Source organism: Tyto alba, unplaced genomic scaffold, assembly GCF_018691265.1.
Source record: "Tyto alba isolate M040663 unplaced genomic scaffold, T.alba_DEE_v4.0 Super-Scaffold_49, whole genome shotgun sequence".
Classification (NCBI taxonomy): domain Eukaryota; kingdom Metazoa; phylum Chordata; class Aves; order Strigiformes; family Tytonidae; genus Tyto; species Tyto alba.
Window position 1 is genome coordinate 2,133,585 of NW_024881325.1, and position 26,148 is coordinate 2,159,732.

Consider the following 26,148-nt stretch of genomic DNA (forward strand, 5'->3'; position numbering starts at 1 on the left):
CTTCACGGGCTCCATGAATTGTAACTATTAGCTGGGGATAAGATGAAACTGCCGAGGGCTCATTTTGTGAGTCTCTTGAAGGGTGAATTTTTGATGACCTGTATCAACTACTTGTCTTTGTATGAAACATGGAAACCTTATTTATGAGAAAAAAGCCAGCCCCCTTTGCTAGAGGCAATAGATAGGAGAGGCTACCTGCAGGACCCTGCTTCCCCATGAAATTGGAATACTTTCACAGTTTTGTGGTTACAGGAATACAGGAGTACTGACTACCAAAACTGATCCTGAGCTTCTAATCTCCACCTGTTCAGTTCTGGTTAAGTAAAATTGTCCAACTTCTTTTAAGTTGAAAGGTAGAAAAGAGGGAAAGTTTGAAAGGTGGAAAAGCAAGAGGTGATGTCTATCCCTTTCAGGAAAGACAAAAAAAAAAAAAAAAAAAAAAAAAAGGTAGGAAACACCAAGATGACTCCAGCACTTTGCAATCTTTGGGGTGGAGTGACAACATGTTACTGCCTCTATAGGCTGCCTTTATCTACAGGTAGTGGATGGTGGTATGGATAGTAAAAAGCCTGCTGTGCTGCTCAGCCTCATGTCACGTCGGGTTAAGTGAGCAGGCCTTCCCACACCATGTCACAGAGAGGGAAGCTGTCTGGCACTGCGGTAAACGGTGAAGTGTTGGAGAGGCTGATGCCACACCAGTGCCACATCCCAGTTCTGGACAGAGGTGGTGGTAGCAAAGGTCCTCCGGGGGGGTCAGGAGAAGATGTGTGGGTCCAGCGACATCCTCCCCAGCCTGTATACGGGAAGGGCACAAGTGCTAAAGCTGAGGCCACCCTCTGCTGAGACAAGTCAGACTGGTTCTGGCCAGTACAAAGTGGGGCGATCTGGCGACTTTAAAGAAAGGATAAACAAAGAGCACAGTAAAAGACTGCTTGAAGAATATGATCCAAACAGCAAAAACAAGGCTAGGCAGTTGGGAAACAGCAGGAAAAAGATGCCTCATCAGGAAGTTCAAAGGAACTGAAACAGCAGCCAGCACACTCCACCCTGTGCATTCATTCACTAAGCATGAGAATGGTATTGTGAGCATATCCTAGAGACATGCCTGATTTTTCTTCTGATTGCAGAACAAATCACAGTGGATGATAGCATATCCACAGCATGAAACCATAAGCAGACTACCACTTGCACATAGAGAATCCTCATTTGTTTCTGTGCTGACACAAACGGTATCACACCATTTATTTGGACCCATACACACCACCTTTCCTAATGTTGTATGTAACTACAGTTGATACCACACTTCTGGCAGCTGCAGTTCTCTGCAACTCTCTGTAACACCTAATCCTACCATTCTGACCTGTTAACATCTTCAAACTGCATTGCACAGAACTGAACATTATGCTGCTAAAACAAGATATATATTTATATATATATATACATATGGTCTTCTGCTTAAGCATCATGCCCAAACTTTTTCTTTCTCCACTTTTATTTACAACTTATCTTTGCTGTCTCTGCCACTCAGCTATTCATCCACATGTTCGCCTTATTTCAGCTTTCTCTGAAATTGTTAGACCACTCTTCGCTACCTTCCTGGACCAGCTAGTCCCTCAGCTGTTACAGAGCTCTTCATAGCTCACGTTTTGTGATCAGCCGTGGCTGCCACAGTGATATCCATTTCAGTCTATTCCACATGGAATTGCTTTCTTGAGAAGGAATTCATACAAAAAGAGATCTAGATCAGCAAATGAGTATCACGAAATGACCCTACAGTTTTCCTTTCCTTTTTACTCTACCATATTTTTCAGTAGAGTGCTTAAAAACTGGTATTCAGTAATAGAAACGTCTGAGAATATTTAGCTCCTTGAGACATGGGTATTTTACTTACTGAAAAATCGCCACTGTAGGTCTAAATTACTTTACAAAAGTATTCACCAGTCTTTGCAGCACTTCCAGGAAAACACACACAATTCCTTCAGTAGTCTCTCCTCCCTTTATGCAACTGTTGTTTTCTCCTTTTCAGTCAGACAGATGGTAGGAAGGTTTTGCACTTGAAATTCATAACTGTCTTCCCCGTGGGCATGTGATGATGTGCTCACTGCATCATCTCTCCTGTCTCTGAATATTTAAAAAAAAAAGTTGGCTTACGAATTAAGTCTTGGGAAGGGTGAGAGCAGGAACTGGTATTTCCACTTTTGCTCCTGGTTACATGCTATGGAAGTAATGTAATGTGTTTGAAACACAAATGTTAACACAGTCACCGTATAAATACATTTGTCCAAGCTAGTGTGCATCCAGAATTACTGTACTGTGGCTATCGTAAGAAGAACCTGAAAAAGAAATAGATACATATTGTTAGTGAAAGAGATTCCTCATAATTTAAGGTGGCACTTACAGGCAGATTGTCAATTAGCTCTGTCATGTTAGATTAAAAGGAAACACTAAATTATCTTATGTTTTTAACTAGTTTATTTTCAAAAGTATTTTATTTCAAATTATAAATTTATAAATTTTATACATTTTTCTTTACAGCCAAATAAGCTCTAGTTTTCCAAGAGAGAGAAAATAGGCCAAGCGTTGTATTGAAATCAAGTATAATTCTTGCTCTGTGAAGGAGATAACCTAAACTCTCAATCTAGGAAACAAGCTGTTACTGTGGGATTCTGTGTGAGCGCATTTGTGGATAAAGAGCAGCAAGCTAACCTGGATAGCACAGGCTTTATATACCGCACAGAAACGGCAGTGAGAAGTGAGAGAACAAGCGTGGCTATAAAAAGACCTTGCAGCAACTGCATAAAGCACATCTTGGCAGTAGTAATGAATACAGAAGGGAGATGTGTCAAGAGACTCTTTGCCAAAATAAATTTTATTATACCCTAACGTTGGAGAGCAAGAAAGGAGCTCCATGATCTCAGGAACATTTTATTAATTTTTTTTTAGTCCAATAATTTGCTTCATCCCAGATGAGACATTTCTTTCTCTCCTCTCATATACGGAAGGAGGAACAGATGACCCAAAATGCAAGTGCTTTTTCACCAGCTTTTCCTTCAAGTTATTTCAAATCCACACAGCCAGAGGAATTGTTCAGGCTGCCTGCCCTGTGGCTCACTGATAATGTACAGGCACCTTTTCTGCATGAAGCTATGCTGACAGTTTGCAAGGATGTTAGCAGGGTCATGAAATATTCTAGTAGCCCAGAAATCTGAATGCTGAGCTAGGAGAAAGAAAGTAGAAAGACTAAAACCAAAGTTTCTCCCACCTTTAGGTATAAAATCTACATGCAACCTATTTTGAGAATTTACAAATCGCTACAGCAGAAGAGTTAGCGCATAATCAAATAAATTTTTACAAATTGCTGAAATGCTGTGAAAATTCAGGGCTATAAACACTTGGGATGCTTAAAGTCCTGCTTAGAATACTCAGTACGTGTTTCTCATTGGGCTAGAAAATGTTACTTCTTGTCACTGCTTGTCACAACTCAAGTTTTGAAGCACAGCAGAAGTGTCTCACACTATGGCCATTGTGGGGGTTTTGGTTTGGTTTGTTTTTTTTAAATTTTAATTGCAGCAAAGGCATTTTTGGAGCCTGGGGTAAGGGCTGAGGCAGAAGCAGAGACACAGGATTTCCAGAAAGATGGAAAAGTCAGTATCTAGGATGAGTCATTAAATAAAAACGTTCTTCTCTGCCGTTGGAGAGGACTATAAAGGAATATTAGCCAGTAAAATGAAAATAATCATCAGTCAAGAGCATACGGAAGACAAAAATGCTCACGGGGGTTGTACCCCCCTGCAGGAGCGCAGTCCTGGCAGGAGCACGTGTTCGGCACGCGGCGATGTGCTCCGCTGCTTCCTTCCTCAGTGCCCCCCATACAGCGTTCGCTCTCCTCCCCCCGCGGAGGCACGGCGGCCAGCACAGCTCCGGGAGCCCTGCGTTCCTGGCCCAGGATCGCGCACAAAGGGAGGGCTGCACACACTCAGCGCAGCCGGACCCAAGTATGATGAAACTCCGTGTCTGAAAGTCACATTTTTTCCTCATTATTTAAAAAAAAAAAAAAAAAAAAAAAGGGGTAGTAATTAATTATTTCCAGCTTTGGTTTATTGTGATAGCATTGCTGAATAACAGCCTCCTAACCCAGAACACCTGCATAGTCCTTGCTTTTTCCATTTCCCCAGACAAAAAAATAAAGCCCATTTCTTTGTCAAACACTTGTTAATGTATTATTTTGTAGCAGAAATGAGAAGCTCTAGAGAAAAAGCCTTTTCCACTATGCATGCATAATATTTCATTTGTGTTAGAATGAATTTACCCTATTCATCTTACTAAAGACAGATTGTTTTTTCTTTGCTCATTATATGTACCTGTTTAAATTGCTACGTCTAAATACAAAGAAATAAATGAAAGCTGAAGTTGTGTATGTCATTTTACAACAGAGCTGATATACTGTATGCCCCTGTGATTTGAGATGGCTGTGTCTGGTGAACCGTGATGCTAATTTCACATCTCAGTTATTGCAAAAAATGGTAAAGGGGATTTTTTCCATAACATTTATCCCTAAAAATATGCATTTATACATATGCTAAAAATAGTAAATCAAACCAGTTGTCAAAAGCGATGGTTTCAAGTCAGCATCACCCACACAACTTTCATTTAAGTCTTAAGTGTAAAAAGGTGTATATAATAATGCAGCTATAATACCAGTAGAGATTTATTATGGCATGTTACTGTAAATACTTCGTTCATCTTCTGCAAATACGTTTGTCAGTACATATGCATACTGAAGTATGATTTATCACACAATCCTAATAGCAGCACGATTCTGGTATCTTGTGGCTGCTGTTTGAATGACTGCAGAAAAACCCCCTAGAAGTTGGCTTAGTGTTTCAAGCTCCATCTAAAATGCCGAGGGATTAGCAACAGTGTATGGAAGATATTCTGGACCCTGCGTGACCAGGGCCTGTGATACTCTACAACAAATTTAAAAATAATTGGGGGTCCCAAATCTCACCTGTGAACAGGTTGTAGCTGATGAATAAAACATCTCACAAGTATTATGGATACTCCAAATAAATATACGGTAAAATCCTACTACACCCATTTTTATGAAACTTCTGAATGAAAATCAATGATTAAGGCCAACTGGAAAAAAAAAATACAAAACAAAACAAAAGGTAAATAGAATTCATGAGATTGTTAAGTCAACAAAAACCTGGAGAGACAGATAGAACATATTTCCGAAGTAAAACATACAAAGTTCTTGAGTTTGTTTTCCTGTCATTTCAATATTGCTTTCCCTTATTTCAACATAAATAGTACAGAAAATACCTGGAAAGTAACCCCCCCTCTTCTAGATAGCAGCTTGAAGTAACTTGTGATTAACTAATTGCATGACCATTCATGCAATTATGTGTGTACTGATATGTACCCAGAAACACCTAAAATGCACAAATGTAGGACAGAGTTTAGGAAAAGTTTTCAAACGTTAGACTTCCGACTTGCAACGTATGTGCTCTCCAGTTACAGTTTATGATAGAAAACCTTGAAACCTTGACCTTTTTCTTAATATTAAGATTGCCTGTCCTCAGCAAGAAGGCAATGTAACTTCTTAAATGAGGGCAATTTTCACTAGAAATGCATGCACAAGCTTTATCAGAGACCTGAGGAATGCAACTCCATTAAGATGAGCATCTCAAACAAATAAGGATATTAAAATTTAAAAAACCCCATTGACAGCTGTGATCTATTGGATTCTCACATGCTTAGCCTGCACTGCGAGTTTAAAATTGAGTTACTTGGCATTGTTGCAACCAGTGCAAATCTATCACACAAACCACAATTGCTGCTGAGGTTCCTTTGGCTATTTATTTGTCTCCAGTAGTGCCAGACCATAAATGCTTTCAACCTAGTCTTAGTTTAGGTAGGAAGCAGCAGCATTTAGACATATTATTTAGGTCCTACTTTTAAAATGGATCAGGGAACCCCCTGGATTTCTAACATGTAAAGGCTCTTAAATTAGAGAAGATAGACTCTTTGCCTTCTCAAAATGTAGCTGTATCACAATTCTTAAAATCGTAGCTTCTAAAACAGGAATGGAAGTACCAGTAAAGAACATCACTGCGAATTCTTCTATTTCCACTAACAGAATGTTTCCGTGAGGCATCGGATATCTTCTAATGGGTCGCACAACTCAGAGGGATGGCACGCTGGAGGTACCTAGTGCTAAATGGGTACTGACCTATCAAAAAATTATTAATCAAGACGTACATCCTGAAATTACCACCATTCGAAAATATGTCATAGCCGACTATTGCCACAGAATAATTTAAGAATTTCCTAAAATTCATAGAAAAACCAAGCAAACACAGTATCTAGTTTAAATTGGCAGCCAAGCATGAGTTTTAGCCGGTGTTATGGACACACTATAATCCCCTTAAAATCTAGGAAATGCACAAAAATAAGAACACGGCTGTGTATGCCGCAGGTTGTTATCTAAAGTAACTGCGGGAGTGTAACATCCAACATCGTGAAGGCCACGTGTGGCAAATATGCCTGTGATCCTTCTGCGGTATAAATTAAGACTCGCGACAAATAAATGCAGTACAAGGAGTAACGGGGTGATACTGAGTTACATCACTTACTGATGCTCGATGACGGCTCCCTGCTGGCGGGCACCCAGAAGCAATGCATACTCCCAAAGCTCGCTCCCGAGAGCGGAGCGTCCACTCAGGAAATGAAGGACCGCCTCCCCGGGCAGGACAAACTCAGAACACTTAGGAGGCAAGGGCAGACAGTCGCCTGAACATGAGCTCCTAAGGCAGCGGGATAGCCAAAAGATTAACGGGATCAGTTGAACATGTTTAAGGACAGCTCACGCTTAAGAAGATTCAAAATCTGGCTACTGCTTTTCAACTTCAGAACGTTTTGGTAAGCAGCACACCAAAAAGCCTCTTCAGCATTACCTCTCCGTGCTTGCAGATACAGGTGTTGTATTTATTGCTCTTTGTCGTACTTTGGAACTAAATGTACTTACAGTACCACCAACCAAATCTAAACCTACTGAGAAGGGATCACAGTCTCCAAGTACTGACCACCATTTCCACCAACTTCTCTTTAATTTAAGAAGACGACTGAAATCTTGGCCCCTTTGGAGTAGCAGAAATCCCACTGACCCAGCAGGGCCAGGGTGTCACTGGAAGGAATTCCCTCCATTTCAAGTCTGAAGAGTTGAAGCTCTTGGATTACAGAAAATGAGAAACAAAGAGTTTTAAATGATTTATTTGATTTCTCCACATGATCACAGTTATAGTTTTACATCGATAGGGTCTGTTACTACTTACAAACAGAATGCATATTAAAATGAAAGCACTCCTTTCTTCCCCATAGTTACAAAAGGGGTCTCAAGCCTCCCCAGAACAGAAGCTTCTTGTAAGCATAACGTTTTTTGAAGTCTTTAACAGTCTGCATTCAAGACCTAATTCTAACAGTTTAATACAACTCAAAGCTGATTTAAGTTCCTAGCAGGAGATAGGCAACCTCAAAGTGACTGCAGACTTAATAGTAATACTAATTTACACACTATGTACAATTTAGAGAATTATCTACTCCCCCCTACTGGTCCCATTCTCGCCACCCCGTTTTCTCTTTCCCAAATTTAATCTTGTTATTGGTTCCACTTTTCTTTTAAATATATACACAATAATCCATTTTGCAGGCAAGAAGTGCGATGGTATTTTACAACGGAACAGCAAAATGCATGCCTAACTGCAGAAAACACACAGCTTCAAATGGAACAGCAAGTCAACATCTAGAGATTCATTGTTTAAATATCTGCTGACTGTCTTTCAGCTCATTTTATCAAGAAACAAGAGGCTTCTGCTGCATGCAGTACAGGATGGGAAAATCATTCTACACTGTATGTTAGACTTGGGGTTTTTTAGCAATACAAGACGCACATTATATTAGGATGAACTTTGTTTTTTGTTTTTACATTGTTTTACATTTCATTCTTAACTTAAAAAAAAATAAAACCCCCAAATATATATTTGATTGTTGTCCCAGAAAAGATTTTTTGTTGCCACACCTTCATTCTTTACGTATCCCTTTCATTTTTTCAAATCAGCATTACTCATTTGCCACATCATTTATGGGAAAAGAGAAACATGGTCGCTCTGTGCAGTTCTGTACCAGTTTTTAATTGGCAATGGCATTTGAGAAAAAAACCTTCTCAATTCTACTCCTGCCTGCAGGCTGAAAAAATTAATTTTCTTAACCACACACTGTTAAAGTACTATCATTTTCCTATTATAGGCGTGATCCACACTGCTCTAAGCAACTGTTAAGGATGGAGTCAAGAGAGGTTAGACTATAATCCTAAACAAGCAGCAAAGTTCTTAGGACTTATGCTGACACCAAGACACATTTGTTTGATTAAAGTACATACAAACACACAGTCAAAAAAAAAAAAAAAATCAAGTCCAGTTTCTCCTCATTGACTTGAAATAACAGAGTTTACAAATACTGTGCTCTTATATGACCAGTTTTGTTTTTTAAACTAGCCTCAAAATGATCCGTGGTTTTACACATGCAACCTAATGCACCCAGAGGGTAGGCACAACCTCTTTCCCCACATGTGCACGAAATCACGTGTAAATGTTCTTTTTGCATGCATGTTTGTGACATGTCCTGAATATTTAATTGATTGCACATGGAAAATCAGTGGTCAAGCATTAAAATGTGGCTTACAGTGTAAGTTGAGAATATTGATATGTAACTCTAATCTAAATGAATGAAAGGGGCTTTTAAACATAAAGCAAATGCAGATCTGGGAGATTTAACATCTTCATTGCTAATTAACATAGCTAGTGTCAGATTTTCCTCTCCACTGCTACTGCATATTTTGCATTTATTCCTTACACAGGTGATTTTACTTACAGTATAACTCTGCATCTGAAACAAGTACAGAATCCGTCACTCAGTGAAGAGGAGCATTCTTACCTCTGCTTTAATTAAAAGATGCAGTTTCTGAAAGATGTTTGTACCCGAACAGTTCTTTATCTTTTCTGGAACAACCTATAAATTACAGTTAGACTCTACTATTGGTACAGATGTATGAAGAAAAGTCTACATATTGAAATATGTTATCACTTTACTTCAACTATTATCAACAGTAACACTGATATATTTTGCAAATATACAATATGTAGAGTGTAGCCTCACACTAATAACATCAGATGACATGCAGACAGTTCTACTTTCCCTTTTAAGAACAGTATATATTTTTTTAAACTGCAAGGAAGAGAGCCTCAGGGGACCCATATGAGCCCTCTTAAGGTAAGCCGCAGAATTTAGAATGGTATGAGTGATACTTAAAAATAATGATGTAATTACCTGCTTTTTTCTTTTTCTTTTCACGAAGTTAATTTAGAGGAGAAGGAGCAGAAGGGGAAAACATATTGCACATGTGTGAAACAAACGTGGACAGCTTTAAACAAAAGGCTAAACTCTAGATTGCTGTATTTGCTCTCTGTGGAGGTTAACAAAGTGCTCAGTTTGCAGTTTCGCTGGTATTGTGATATCAATGGTATGAAAGGGAAAAAATTACTCAACCTCTCCCCCTCCCCCCCCAGTGTTAGAGATGCCATGAGCAAGCCAATATGAAAAGTCACTCTCTTGTTCTCATGTCCCCATTATTCCTGACAATCTTATTATGGTTAAATAGAAAATGGACTAGTTGTTATTATAATTACTTTTACCCATCTCACACGGGAACTTTTTGCTCATCCTCTTCAAGGTTTGCTTTTAGGCTGGTACAGTTTTGCAGTTGTGATTCCTTTGTCTCTACTGTTTAGGTGTAAAGTCCTTGCAGTGGCTCAAAATGCTGAAACTATAAAGTAGGCGCCATGTGTAACTTTGCACAGGATTTGGGGATAAAAATTGTATAGAAATTTGCAAATGGTTTGATTACAACACATAAGCAACAACAGCACAGCCTGTTTTTATGTGATGTCTTGCAACTAACTGAACTATGAAAGTGAGGGTTTGAGCATAAACTCAGCCTGCTGAGTGCTGGGTACTTTCAAACTAACAAATGTGATGAGGAAAAATGGTGAAGCCACTTTGTTGCTAGCACATGGCTACATGGAATTACATTTTTTGTTATATATATATATATATATATATAAAAACCCTATACTAAATTCTCAAACAAACCTTCAAGTTTTAGAGCACTTCCACCTGGAAACACTCTGACTAGAATTCAGCTTCACTGGGGGTAAAAATGAGAAATTATGGTAAACAGGAAACAAAGTAGCTGAGAAGGATGGAAGTTTGCCATTTTCATGTTTGAGATGAATGTTTTTGCAGTGTATACATGCACCTGTTGTAACTCTTCATGTGTGTCTGTTAACTCATATGCATACAAAAGAAACGTGGATCATGTAAATTCACAGTTATCACAGCCTTTAAAGTGTCTAAGACTTTGTGTGACCGATGCCTGAAGATGACCACTGGTAAACGGTCACCCTACATTGCTACGGTATAATTACTGCATCTTAACGAGTTTGCTTACCTGAAATAGCAGAGCAGTTATAATACTGATTACGTATGATATTATCGTGTTAATAAAATAAGGATTTATACAAAGCAGTATTTGACTACAACATTTAAATGCTATGTTACTTGGCACATTTAGTAATGATTGCTTAGAAATCTTAGCAAGTCCAGAGGACTTTTAATGAAAATACTGAAATGTCTGAAATAGTTTCTAAGGTTTAATGTTTTTGGTCTACTCTTTCATATGCTATTCATCTACTATACTGTCCTATCAAGTAAGTGGAAATCCTTGTAAAGTCTATATTGCTAGTTTTGTGGACTGAAAAAAATTATTTCCAAGCACAAATGTTAACTATACAGTATATATATATATATTTATATCTTTATATATTTATATTATATAAAGTTTACTTACGTACTTTCATCAACCATATCAGGTCTACTTATTTTTTTTTTGCCCATTGACAATAAAGGAGCAAGAATGCAACACACAGTTCTGTATCACTTTTTTTCCTCTTTTTTTTCATAGACTACGTTTTTATTATGCGTGTAAAATTGTCAAGGGATTTGGTGTAAAAGGTAGCTTTACTCATATTCAGCAAGCAGCATGTTTTCAAGGCAGTTTGGAAGTAAGAACTAACCAGATGGGAAACGTCTATCGAGTAGGTAAGTAAAACCAGTATCGACTGCGCTAACTTGCATTATTTTATTTAGTAACAGAAAGCCTTTAAGCTCACACGACTCGCTTAAATCGTCTAGGGAAAAACTGACAATATTCTCTGTTGCTTCCTGTAAGTGCCTTTGTAACTCTGTTTAAAACTACAGTTACCGGGAGGGTCAAGGTGTTCTAGACTATTGTGCTGATGCCACTGTGCTTGGGCTTAGTGCTGGCGGAGGTGGAGGGAGGTGGTGGCGGTCCGTGGTGGTGCTGCGAGTGCTGGGGGTGGGAGGGCAGGGGGGGGTGAGGGGAGTGGGGGTGTGGCGCGTGGGGGTGCTGCATGTACGGGGTGTGCTGGGAGTGGGGCACATGTTGGTGGTACTGGTGAGGGTGCTGGATATGCTGGGGAGGGTGGTAGTGGTGGTGGTGGTGGTAGGGCGGGGGGTTCTGCTGCATGTGGCAGTACTGGGAATGGTGGGGGTGCACCGGTGCCTGCGCCGGCCCCTCGCCTGGCCCGGCGTGGTGCACGGCGGCGGGATGCTGTGGGTGCTGCTGATGCGGGATTGCTGGAGGGTGCGGAGGCTGCTGTGATGAACCGGATGGTGGATGGCCTTGGGAGGGTGGCTTCCCCCTTTTACTACCAAATAAGGAACCTAGGAGTGAGGAGGAGTTAGGCATAGTCTGGTGAGGGCGAGATGGACACTCTCGGGTTGATGTAGCTCTTCGGCGCATGTGAGGACTGCTAATGATGGACCCCTAAAAAGAAATTAATAGAAATAAAAATTAAAAAAATCTTAAAATGCTTGAAAGAAAAAGTTCACACTGACCCACAAACTCCTCCTTCACTGTTCACATGGGTGGACTATGTTAAGAGTTCTAGGAAAAATGTTATTTCCACCTTCTCTACGTTGCCAATGCGGCACTCGTGCCCTTCTTGGGGTATTTTAAGCATTAAATGGTTTTCTCTCAGTACTTTAATATTGAAAGCTATGACTTTGAATAAGAAAAATGTCACGGATGAGTAACATGACATAAGACCTAGGAGTGTGTTTTTAAAGGAAAAATACATTCTAAAATACTGTAAAAAATACCATACTTGCTTTTTTACAACAAAAACTAAAACTACATTAAATTCAACCTAAATAGTTAAACACACAGCAGCAAATATTACAGTTACAATTCAGATTTTGAAACAGTATTTTAAACTTTTCTTAATAGTAGTTTTCCACTACTATATGCCACAGTGCTGCTTCTCAAGCCTACCTCTGAATTATGTGTTAAATGGAACCATACCATTTTTGCCACTAAGATTTCTATGGGATTGTGTTCTTCTGACCTGTGGTCCAACGTTCTCTATTATTTGGAATGGTGTATTTATTTTCTGGAAGTTTGGGGGTTGTATTTTTTAAAAAGAGTTATGGGACACAACAGTACTTAGGCAAAGTGTGCTAGATTTAAACTGCAATCTATCTAAAGCAAACATAAAAAAAAAAAAAAGAGGGAAAAAAAGAGAAAAAAAAGGAAAAAATCTGCAAGCTGAATTCAGAGACATGAACAGTATATATAAATGGTTTGAAGATGAATGAAATCTCATGAAATCCACATTGAATTCACCTATCTTCATATTTTTTTCCTCCCATGCCCTATCTGTGCAATTCCATGGTGTCATGACTGCATACATTTAGCAATTTAACTTGAAAATAAGCAATGGGAATGGTTGAGCATGAAAGTCAACAGTTGTAGCTAAATATCAAACAGCAAGAACAGTGTACTTTGTAACAAAGAGCAAGTGGGCTTTTAAGCTGGGACCCGGCTGAAATGGTGGCAAAAGGACACATTGTATTCATTTAACCATGCTTGCAGGAACAAAGGGAACAGGGTTAGCTCAAACCAAAAATGGCATTGGTCTAAAACAAGCTGTCAGTGCTTTTTAAGCTGGAAGAATACCGAGTGAGTAGCCTAGGCATGCATCTTATTTGAGGCAGGCAGGTTACATGTTAGAAGAAAAAAGAGCAAAAAAATATGTATATAAAAGAAAGGTTTGAAATGCACATCATCACATCCAGCTAGACATCAGTAACTTCCTACTTACTTCCATATTGCTGTCTAGCGATCCTGCACTGCTGCGTCGCCCACGCTTGCCTGCCCAGGACATGCAACACCATAGATTAGAGACTGAGACAAGACCCAGGTGAAAAACAGCGGCTTTCCCTGAATCACTAGAGGAGTTTCTAAATGCAACTAGAGGGGCTGCAGGGGGGTTAACATCGCACTGGACTGGTACAGCAGCTACTAAGGCAGGAACCGAGATTTTTAAGGCCATTAGTTATATTAAGTTTCTGTACCTGGCTAATTTTTAAGAGGCATTGTTGTTGTGAATCAACTATCATTAGCAGGGTGTGATTTTTTTTTTTTTTTTAATTTGTACAACTCTTAAAATACATATATTTTAGCATCTGTATTTAATAGTACAGTAATGACGTTGACCAGCAACAACTTTAAATTGTTTGATTTCCTGGAATCTAATTGTCTATGAAGTTTCCTTCTTTAAAGGCTGGTAGCATATATATATATACACACATATGTATATATACATATATATATACACACATATTTGTGGGGTGGTATTAATTTACATACAAAATTTAATATTGACATATTCTGAACTTCAGTGTGGGGGACTGTTAAGGGGCATCAGTTTCATAATTTCATTTTCAGTTTTGAAACTCAGTGGATTTCATATAATCTTCTTTCATGAGGTTTAAAAAAAACTAAACTTAATTTTTTATCAATAAATCTGGAATCTGTCTTGACATTATGGCTAGATTTTGTTTGTTTAGCTGTGCAGTGCTTTATCTTTAAGTATGATGGACTTGTTCTCCAATATTCTCAAACTGCCAAAGACATTTGCCTAAAACTACACACGAAACACCAGACTGTTTGCCTAAAGAACCAGAATACATGATCCCAGATTTTCTCTCTGATTTCACAGGAGAGAAAATAGCATATGGCTGTAGTGGAAATAGGTATTTTTTAAAAGATAGCTTGTTGAGCATGGCTTTGCAAAGTTTCAAAATACTTTACTGGCAGGGTATATAAACAAAGCTAACTTTTGACGAGTGGTCAGGTTCTCAAAGCTTCGCTAAAATCTGCATGTTTTTATAAACCTCAATTTTCTCAATGCTTTCTCATTGCTTTCCTGCAAGGCCAGGCATCAAAGACAACCTTTGCCCTGCATTGGTATAGTGCTGTCTTCAGAATCTTCTACTCTAGCAGGTGGTTCTGGAGAGGAATGTGAAGATTTCAGCATCACTGACCTGTGAGCCACATACCCTCTTCTTTAGAAGCCCAAAAGGCACGTGGTATCACAGCTAAAGAGCAGAACGTTGGGACACAAGAGTGATTCCTGGGAGGTTCACTCTTACTCCTTGACATACCCTATCATAGACCAATTTAGACCACCTACAAGTCTTACAAGATCAGTATGATCTAAAAATACCACCTATTGGATCCGTAAGCATAACTTTCACCTGGCCAGTCGTGGGATGCCGCCCTACAACACAAGTTTCTCAAGAGCAACAGTTCTCTTTAGACTACTGTAACATTTCCCCCTCTCTCATTATCACCAGGAGTGACTCCCCAGTACCAACCCCTCTACATTGATATTAAATTGAGAGGAAGGTGTTTGTAGTTAAGGTGTTTTGTTTGGCTTCTTAGGAATTCTGAACAATTCCCCTAGACAGGCTCGGTGTCAGAAGCCTGGTGGTTTATCTCTTGATGCAGTTTCAGCCTCATCAAAACCATAACTGTGCTATCTTATGAACCCCCCAAATAAAACTGGGTTTGATAATCCCTTCTTTTTACTTCTAGTCAAGCTTTAAAATTTTTCTGCTCTGCTCATGGGATTAGTACTGATTAACACTCAAATCATTCTTGGTTGCTGACACAAAACACAGAGGAAGATAGCCATCTCTTAGCAGTCAATATTGCAAATAAGTCTGACAGCTGCCACAAGTCATTAAATGTGGTCAAAAATGAAGGAAATAAGGAAAATCTAATGCCTTTTGCATAAGGCAAAGTCTCTTAATAAAATAACCATGAACACGGTATATATACGGCATATATGGACAGAAAGAGACAGATGGATTTTTGCTTAGAATAACTTCAGGGCAAAGTAGTACCAGCAAAGCCAAGAACAAACAGAAAATCCTACTTAAAATGCCTGTAATTTCTCTCAGATAGTCACTATCACCATAAAGAGCGCTTTGTTTCTTAAAAACAAATCGAACCCAATTTCTGTATTGAGCTGCAGTGGGATATGAAAGCTATTAAGTAAATCCTCTAGAGCATTGCCCCTGCCAATGGGTGTTGATACAACACTGTTCTCTGGTCTTTGAGATGGCATCCCATCTCAGAAATGTTTCCCCAGAGCTGCAGCGTTCAAATGCATTTCAAGAAAATAGTGACTCTTGTCTAGAATGGTATGTAAGCATAACTGTACTCGCATAATAACAGCTGTGATATAAAGCAAGGGATATTTATCTAATCTGAAGACCAGTTTTGCTTAATACATTCTGATCTACTTGAAATTTTTAAGGATGTTACTTAGAATCGTCTTTATTTTTACAAAACTAAATTTCAGTTAATTTAGTCTTTCCTGATGCATCCCAACATTCATTGATGTTAGATATGAATATTCTGTGGAAGAAATATCTTTAACTTACGTAAGTATAATACATCCCATATATGTGCATGTATTATATGGAACTAAGAATATTTAAAACGTATAGTGGAAATATTAAGTGATCGAAGTATTTCTACAAACTTAAACATTCCAAAAGAAAATACAGAGTTTCAGTAATAAAAATCCATTCTACCTTGCAGAAATTGATCTCACAGATGTGCAGATCATTACGGTAAATCTAAGTATTTCTCACTGCTACCCTGTATTTCTTGAAACTGTTCTATGCCAGTGAGATACACTGATACCTTAACAATGATCTGGTTTTGTATGTCTTGGGGAAAAAAAGTTTGGAAAAAAGTTCTAAATTAAGGTTTTGGTAAAGCCAACTAATGTAGCAGCTCTTTATAATGATGAGTTGTTATACTGGCCTCCAGAGGCTGTGAAATTGATACTCCCAGCAGCAGCAGAATCTGTAGCCATCTAGCTCCTGAGCTTATAGGTATTACCCAACCTGACTTGCTCAGAACTAAACAATATGCTCTAATCACTAATTTAAAGACCACTTTCCAGGGTGAAAAGACTCTTTGTAACCTTCATATTTTCATCCTGTTTTTTGGGTGAAACAGGTATAATATTTCACACCAATTGTGAAAATAGTTTCTTGGCATCTTCAGAGTACTCTCAAAATACTGATTAAGTTTCTTGGCATCTTCAGAGTACTCTCAAAATACTGATTAAGTCTCAGGAGATGGAAAGACAGCATAACCACACCTCGCCTTGCTGAACTCCTCCTCCACTGGAAAAGTGCCTCTTCCAAAGGACAGAAATCTTGTTGATACAAAGGTGCTTATATATAGTGTGGGGTGTCTTTGTACAACATACTTGTAAAATGGTTTGGTATTAACATATGTGTATCACAAAAGACTTAAATCATACAAATGTGTTTTATTTAAAAATGTAAGTAAGTTCTGTCATGCCCATTACTGTTGCTATTGCATTGAAGAATAGGAAATATAACAACAGTGACAAGGGAAGAGATAGGAAAAAATCTCTCCTTACTTGGAAAGCTCTTTGAATAAGGGAGAAAAACACTGCTAGTATCCTCTGGCCCATATAGTGCACCAAAATCCACAGGAGAGGAAGGAGGAGATAACCTAGTAACCCTGCCTGCATCAGGTGAGGGAGGAGCCAAGGGACTGCATCGTCCCACCACAGACTGATTCAACAGATGAAGGAATTCTGTAACTGCATGAACTCAGAGTCTTTTTAAGGGTATTATGATGCTGAGAAGTTCCACAGTCTTTTTCACTACGTGTTGGGATACAGGAAATTTTAAAAAATACATGATGAAATTGTTAAAAAAAAATAAATTGAAAAGTTAAAGGTTGATGACTGAGATTATATGCAATATACAAATAGAATTATTTTAATTCTGGAACTACTTTATGTTTTGTTTTGGGTTTGTTCTTTTTTTGGTTTGTTTTTGTTGTTCTTTAAAGTAGTCTCTACTGCTCTGTGATTGTTTTGAGATAGCTCAGGAGATTGAGACAAGCACAACTTATATTAACAGTAACCATTATACCACCCTGCACTTCTGTGCAGATTCCAAGGTTACATAGGTATGCCAGTTGTGTATTATGAAGGCAAACCGTAAAATTACAGATTTTAAAACATTGCAGTGTGTAATTATTATTCCCCTCTTACAGGTTAGGGATGGGGAGGGAATAAAGCTTGATTTCCACAGGTACCCCTGTAAACTCAATGTGGAAGCACTGGGTCCTCCAGCAACTCAAAGTTACTGGAATTCAGACCGGCTAGCCTAAAATCAGTCAAGAAACCTGAGAGAGTTACAGAATCAGAAGCGCAACCAGTCCAACTCTCCATGCTCTGCTTTAGCAACGAAATCATTCTTCCCACATACTAATGGCCATGATTGGACTTCACACCTTTCACATCTTTCTGTAAACCTACTTATCCTGTAACTGCACACGGAGTAAGTGGTGAAACGTCCAAAATTCTATCTGAACCCATAAAACTCAGCTTTAACAGCATTAAAATTTGTCTGTCTTCTAATATTTTTATGTAAATTAAGTATTTCAAAGTCGGGGACAAATAAATTCAGTTCTTCCTTGACTATAGCTCAAGAATGTGTAATAAAAATTATATATTTTTTTCCTTCAAGAAAAATAAAGCTTTAAGTCCTTTTGACATATTCACATCTTGGAACAGTTGGTTGCCACATTCTGCTTTTTATTGCACGGAAAGAACTGTCAATCCACAAGGAACAATACTATCTTTAAAATTCTGAGACGCTCATGCACATACTTTTCACAATTACGATTTAAGCTATCATGGCAAATGCATGGAAGAACCATCAGGAAGCGATTCCTGACATTGCTTCCTGACAGAGAAATCTTGCCTGTCCTTACGACTGACAGTTTAGAAGTCAGAATCATTCAGGGTATCAACATTCATTAGATCTAAGCAGCTTATGAATAGTCACTCTTTTCCAAGAGAGAAATGTAAAGTCACTTTCCACAGCCACCATTTACTCCTGTGATATTTGATAGAGAGTGATGGACTGTTTTCTTAAATAGTTTTGTCATATGCCCATGCAACCAAAAAGCTGTTCAATCAGCTCTCCCCTTCGTTGAATAAATATTTTAAAAATTTCAATTTGTTTTTGCAATGTCCATTGGACAATTATCTGCCTTACTGCATAAATATGCAAACAGGCAATTTTTCTCATGTTTATTAGATTTATGTTTAAATGTAGAAAGGAACTCTAAAAATCCGATTTTGTCATGCATTTACCTACAGAAAGACATATCTACACACAGTCCCACTCTCTTGTTCCTCCTCCGTTTTGATACTGTGTTTAATCCACAAAAAAGAAGAATTGAGGCAACCTACTCAGTACCGCTTTACAGAAGTAATTTAGTATGGTATAATCACTGGGATGCAGTATCTTGCTAACTGAAAGAGATTTCTTTGTTTTTCTATGGATCATCTGTCCCATATTAAAACAAAATCAGCCTCACATGCAAGCTATTCACTGAGAAAAGGCAGAAAAGACATGTATAATCTCAACAAAATTACACCAAATAACAAAGCAAGTAACAGGTATGTAATTTCTCAAGTCAGATGCACTGCACAAGACCAAACAGAAACTCTCCATAATTCTCAACTCTTTCAAGTTAAAATTAAGTTTAGTTGGGTTTAACAAAGTCATTGATAAACCCTGCAGTCTGTGAGTGATTTTTACTTTTTATTATGGAAAAAAGTTATTTTCAGTAATAAGCATGCCAATTGTAGGCATGCCTGTGGAAACATGAAATGTTTTCATGATTACAAATACTTGTTTATTGCATAAACCCCATAACATGAATTTAAATACATGGCAATGTTTGAAAGATAAGGATGAAAAATTCCTAGGGGATGAAAGAAATTAATCAGGAATCACATTTATGGGTACAGATACCCACTGAACTCACATATTCAACAATATGGTAGTTCTCATTCTAATGAAATAAAACCAAAACAACAAAAAAGGACGATGGAAGTATCCTCAAATCTGAAATGTAATAGTGATGAAGACTAGTGCCTTGATCTAAAATCCATGGAAGCCAATCCAGCACCAATGTTCAACTTCAGCCTGATTTTGGATCAAGGTCCTAGGCCTTTTTAATGAAGCAGATGGACATATGAGTATGAAAGCCTAAACATAGAATAAAATAATTGAAAGAGCTCACTCTCTACATATTTGTATGCACATACATAAACCCATAAAACATAGGCTGTAATTTCAGTTTACAACAATATTCTTTATTACAACATAGCTAAAATCTCTTTAGTTAAAAAAAAGGAAAAAGTAGGGTCTACTACCAAAGATATACACAGTAGTGAAGTTATGACTATACTCTAAATTATCACTGCAATGAAAAGAACAAATCAGAGTATGTAACACAGACTGTGAACTAAAAAAAGATAATTAAAAATGTGTATATGTATAGTTGCTACTACCCCCAGAAGTACTTTCTGAATAGTCGGATGGTGTTCAGATATGACTTCTTGTAAATGACAGGAATCGCATTTAACACTGAAAGGCAAGGTTACTACCCATGGTAGCCCCTATGACATGGGTATACCAGTTGTATATTACCAAGGCAAACCATAAAATAAAAACATACCAAATTTCCCCTGGCTTTTCTTTGGCTAAAAAAATCACACCACCACTCCTTTCCAGGCTTTGGCTATATTAATCAGTTAATAAATCTTAAGACTCATCAGTGGTTTTGTGGGTATCATTATTCTTGTCCACTAGGGCCTGCTTTATTGTATTTGCAATAGTACTTCACAACAACCTCTTTTGCAAGAATTGGGAACTCTTTCTTGAGTTACAAACTAAGAAAAGAGCATCAGGGACACACTGTATCTGAATTACATAGCTCTGGGCAGAATTTAGCAGGGCTTCACTCAATTTCATTCATCAGTGTGGTAACACAGGTAGACTTGAGCACAAAATACACAGAAAGTGGTCATTACACAGAGACCAGTTTCTTTCCTTGTCTTTCTAAGCCTATTGTGTAAAGGGGAAGAAGCAAAGTGGAAGGAAAAAAGAAAGGAAAACTAAAGTGGGTTATTCCTTGCACAAGTCAACCATTTTTTTTTTTTTTATAAACCACAGTTTTTCCTCTGTCTTCACGCTCCTTTAAAAGTATATATAGCAATCTACAATGGTTTAAATGCTTTCAAGGGTAAAAAAAAAACCCAGAAATTAAACACAAACTATGGAAGAGGAGCTATTTAAAGTGCTTGAAGTTTCTCTAATACTAGTTCTGGAAGCCTGCTGAAAGCTGGGCCTTATGCGCATCGTTCCCGCGTCTTCGCATGCACTGCCCAGGGCAGGGGACTCAGGCAGCACTTACCTGCTTCAGAGAGGTCTCTGAGGGAGCTGCTCAGCGCGCTTCTTTTCAGCCCCTCCCCAGTAGCGTAGCTGTCATCCAGGCAAGCTCTGTTCAGCGTCCCATTGCCAGAATCTTTTTTCAGGCTGGAGCACTGAGACATGCTTGGACGTACCACACCCTTCTGTTTTTCTAGCTCAGCTGAAACAAAGAGAATAATTTTGCAATTCATATTTATTGACTAAAGTGAAGGACATGGTAACACCACAGTTCCTGTATGTGATCACATATCACTGTGAATAGATCAAGAGCTCATTTTGGCACTGTTAAAGGCCAGAGAGTAACTTCACTCCTGTACCAACAGCTTTACATTACAACATAGAGGATGAAAGGCTATTCCTCTTTTGGTAAAACAGACGATAAAATTCTGTGTTTAGACACTCATGTAACTTCCAGCAAAATATATAGATTTGTACTATGGCTACCTAATTGAGAAAATACAGGAATATCAACATGGAAATCCAGAAAAATTCTGTGAAGATTATTTGAAGGGCCATCACTGAGAATTTCAGTGATGTAAATTATCTCTAAAATTCTTACTGTAATTTATACTACAAATTACAAATCCATCATTGCTATTTGCAGTTTGTCCAGGCTAACCTTCCACTGTAGCTACACTGCAGTAAATAATAGTCAACGAACTCAGCTGGGGCTTAAGATGCCATTGGGTTTTTCCTTTTTCTAGAATCAAAACCACACAAAAACTTCACATTATTTTGAATATTTAAAGAGTTCTAATGGGTTACACATATATTCAAGATTTTCTTATTTTGATTTGCTTGAAAATGCTCTATTATAGGTACCTCTGTACTTACATTCTATTCTGTGCTTTTCCATTTCTTGAACCTCTGCAATTGACTCCCTCAAATCATCTGTAAACTTCTTCCGGTCCTGAGGATTTGGTGCATTGAAATTTATCAGTACTTTGATATCTGCTCCTGGAACAGCTGACGTGAGCCGAATACCATTGGGATAATCTAGAAGAATGAAGAAAAACCTAAGCTCTGATTATTCCAATTTCTTTTCATTTTATAAATAAAACCCCCAAACCTGAGGGCTTTTTACTAATATTACCAATGTAGGGGACAAAGTCAGAGAAATAAAAGTCTAAAGACACAGAATTAGAATGAAAATACCTAAGACACACTGGAACTGCTTTACTGTCAAGAAACTGAATAAAAATTGAAAGATAATCTTTATGCAGCTGTTACCCTTACGGTACAATGTACAATATAAAAGAAAAATCTGAGGGGAAAAAAAAAAGAGTATAATTTTTGTTTCATGGAACAGATTCCCTTTGCCTACTGTACTCAATTGTGACCAAAGTTTTGCTGAGTAAAGACTGCTTGAGTACGTCTCAAGTACTAAAAACTGTCTTACACTTTTAAGTGAATGTTTGCAGGATGATAAACACACTAGCATGTACAGCTTCTAGTATTTCCTATGAAGTTGTGTTCCCTGGACATCCTACTTCCCTTTTTTTTAAAAAAAAAAAGTTACAATTATCTGTGAAATTACATACTGAGGAAATAAAAGGGCTGGGTTGTTCTTCCTCCCACCCCTACCCCCCTTTCTGGTCTATATTATGGACCTCTTCACAATATAAGGCAGATTTTTTCAGCAAACTGTCTTGTCCCCTTTTCCAGCTGCATATCTGAGAATGCCAATTCTAACAGCTGGTCAAAAATATCTCCTGGTTGAGACAGAAGGTTCATTTACAGGAAGGTAGCTTATAAGGGACATTCTATTGTAGAAGACAGAATCAGCCTTTGCTTGAAGCACAGAAATGGGGTGTCAGAAAAACTCAAACTTTGCGTTCTAATTCACAATGTTTTCTTTCACTCTGCTGCTCGACCTTATTGGTTTGCTACAGCTCTCAAATATTTACTTAAGTCTTCAACCTGAAGTTCAAGTGCTCTCCCTCAAGATTCCTCAATGGATTCCCTCAAGAACCAGCAGATGATGTAAGGTAGTCTCTTCCTCAAAGTCATTAGGTTTCAGCAAGACTTAAAGTACTGAGGAACAAGTGCAAATGCTACACTACTTTAAAAGGATATATTAACTTCCAAATTAGTCATAATTAAAAGTGAAGCAAGTCCATTTACCACTCTCAGGTGAAAAAAGAGTGCCAACTACTTTAAGCCTCAAGGGGTACAGAGGGGAAGGAGGGAGCATGAATGTGGGGCTTCTGGTGGGGTCTGATATCAACATCTTGCACAGAAGTAAAGTCCAGGTGATCTGCTTCTGACCACGTGGCAATTCCATCCACCTTCCATCAAACCAGACAGCCGCCTCGGGTTGTCTGCAGCGGCTGTCGTGCAGATCACAGCTGATGGCCAGAAGGGCAGGAGTCTGGTGCTAGGCAAGTGGGGTGTAACACCAAGTACTGCTCTGAACACTGCAATGGGATCTGCAGCAAACAGCTCTAGAAAGTGCACTATTTGGGGCCAAAAAAAAAAAAAAAAAGACTAAACAAGGAAACTTGGTAACCCCAAAGTCACAAGGGCTACCTTCCCGGATGAATGAACGAATGGATTTCCACATACTAAACAAACAAAAATATTTTATTACCAGAGATATTTCTCTACACTGTATGGCTTAAGTACCAGGAAACACTAACATAAATATTTATGGGTTTCAGACACAGTGTCTCTGAAGTGATCTGCTCACCCTTTATATTCTGTCAGTGATTTTGACTGAAAATGTAAAATATACTTCCCCTTGTGGCCTATTTATTTACTAGAGATATATGACATTATTTTCCCTTTGGAGCTCATCTATCCCACAACATAACTGACTTCTATCATTAGAAGTTAATTCTTCTATCATCAACGCCAATCCTGTTGTTCAACCTAACCACTAGCCAAAATAGTATTTCTGTTGCTTCTGCTTCAGCGACATCAAATTTTGTTAACTTGAAACCAGCTGATTCTGACAGCTGCTATACACAGATTTACTGAGTGGCATGATGATGCTGGCCAAAATACCCCAAAGCTTGCTGGGATATAAATTTTACAAACCAGAGGGGGAGAATACTTCTCTTTCCCAACTGGAAAATACTTCATTCCACCTAACAAGCACCAATATTAGAAGTACAATCAGCTCACTTATTCATCATAGCAAATTCACCTTAGGAGCTCGAATACGTCTACTAAAATGTCTCAGTTAAAATGCCTCCAGTTCACTGAGAGGAGTCCAAGCCTTTACTCCTAGTTTTTCTACAGATATTTTTAAGTTTACTTGAATAAAGCGTTTCTACTTGGCATGCTTGCGAGATTTATTTATTTATTTATTTAACTTGACATCAGAGGAATTATATATTCTATTTTTAGTACAATCCAGGATAGAAATATTTGGCCTGCCCATCTAAAAAAGAGTTTAGTATCATATAATGTGTACACAAGAGAGAGAGAATGAATGTGGATGCATATAAATAATCTGCAGGCTCCAGCGCTGCTAGAAGCTCTACAAAATCTTCCCTTTTGAAATCTCCAGATTCTTTGACTCAATAACAGAGAATTCTGAGTGAGATGAGCCTTGGAGCGCATTCTCAAGGACAAGCGAAAACTAAGAGCCTCCCACAACAGAAAAGCACAGAAACTACTGAATGGCACACTGAACTGTATCCAATTTCTCATGAAGGTCAAGGTTTGGTTTAAGAACTGCAAAGTCTGGTCAAATAGACTGTCTCCCTATGTACCATACAAACAACTGTGCTGGGCTATGTTATTATTTATGCTGTCTCTGGGCTTAAAATCAGGACATTAGCAAACGATTTGCTTTTTGTTGGGTTTTTGTCTGCTAAGACGAAGCATGGTAAGCATGAAAGATAAAAACAGTATTGGATTGATGCACATTGCAATTGACATAAACAAAAGGTGGCAGAAAATACAAACTTTAATCCAGAATCTCTGCTTTGTATTTATATTTGAATGAGTATACATTACCTAGGCACAAAGTTAAGCTATATAGCAGGAAAATAAACTAAATAGTGTGTTGAATCACACGTATCATTACAATAGTAATTATTTATTATCATATGTTCAGTTCTAGCTAACTGTACCGTTGACCCAGCACCAGATATTATATATTTGTTTCTTTAAAAACATTTTGTTCTTTACAAGTACTCACAAACAACGCATTTGGCTAGCTTTAGCTTCTGGTTACAACCACAGAAATCTAACAGCACTGTTGCTGCTTCGCATCCTGACACCATCTTGTTTTAAATTTAGGGCTAAGGTAAATGCAGAGCAATTTTATTCCTAAATTCAGAATCAGGTCCTGTCCATCCCTTTCACTCACACTATTTTAAAATTTATTTTATTTATAAATAAAATGGTAATCTAAAAAGAGAGGAAAGACTTACACTGGTTCTCAAAAAGAAGAACTTGCATTCCATAGAGGGAAAATGACTGTCGAAAACTGTATGTAACTGAGTTCTTCTTCTTTTGAAAAATCTTGGTCACCTAAAAGTTATTAAATAAACAAAATGAAATATCCTTTTTACCATATATGTTTGTGGAAAATTATTCTTCTTAGCATATGAGAAAATATTTTATGACAAAGCAAGCTATAATCTGCCAGAAAATATGAATTCGTAATTTAAAAATTTTTTAATGCAACCTCTGTATTTAATCTACTACTGCTGAAGAAACAAAGCTAGCTTTGAAGCATTGGTATCTCTTAACCAGAATGTTTAATATTTTATCCAGATACAAAGCCTTTGTCTTCTCTATTCCCCGGAACTCTACTTCTTGAAATTCCAGAAAGGAAAAAAAACCTGCATCCTTATTCTGCACTGTACATGCTAGCAAAAATGTAAATATGTTTAAATTATCCTTTTCAAAAAATCTAGCTGCTACCACACTTTCCTTCACGCTTTTTTCTTACAGTCTGACTACAGGCAGGACACACCTATGGACCTCTCCACATGAGTTTCATTCTTAGCCCTTATTCTCAGGTGCTGTGCCCTTCCGAACCCGCTTCACTTCTGGGCGCCTCCAACCACCGTCTCACCCTACCTCACCCGGCCGTGCCCTGTTCTCCCTGCAGCTTGTACAGCACCTATCTCAGTAAAAGCTCTGAGCCCGTGGACACCTCTACTTTTTGCTACAACAGAAGTAACTTACTACTACTTACCATCCATTTTGGAGTTCTCCTCAAGTGTGAATGCAACCACTCTTTGTCTTTATAACCAAGAGGTTTATTTTTACTAGTTCCTTCTAATTTTAACTTTTGGCAATGCCATCTTACTAGAACTGACAAATTTGGTCTACATTACTCTCAAAAGA

The 26,148-nt window shown here is 38.1% G+C and overlaps 1 protein-coding gene across 13 annotated transcripts in view; it reads right to left on the reverse strand.

Annotated features, from left to right (window-relative positions):
• Positions 1–7,259: 7,259 nt before the first annotated feature.
• Positions 7,260–26,148, reverse strand: part of IQSEC1 (IQ motif and Sec7 domain ArfGEF 1) — a 352,024-nt gene continuing 333,135 nt past the window's right edge. For 11 of the 13 annotated variants that reach the window (XM_032995862.2, XM_032995863.2, XM_032995864.2 and 8 more), the window contains 5 exons: positions 25,224–25,323; positions 21,673–21,834; positions 20,822–20,998; positions 13,302–13,351; positions 7,260–11,965 (listed from right to left, as the gene is read on the reverse strand). In XM_032995862.2, coding sequence (XP_032851753.1) covers positions 11,399–11,965; positions 13,302–13,351; positions 20,822–20,998; positions 21,673–21,834; positions 25,224–25,323 — 1,056 coding nt within the window. In that variant the 3' untranslated portion in view covers positions 7,260–11,398. The remainder of the gene's footprint in view (positions 11,966–13,301; positions 13,352–20,821; positions 20,999–21,672; positions 21,835–25,223; positions 25,324–26,148) is intronic. The other 2 variants (XM_032995874.2, XM_032995875.2) reach the window with 2 other exon arrangements.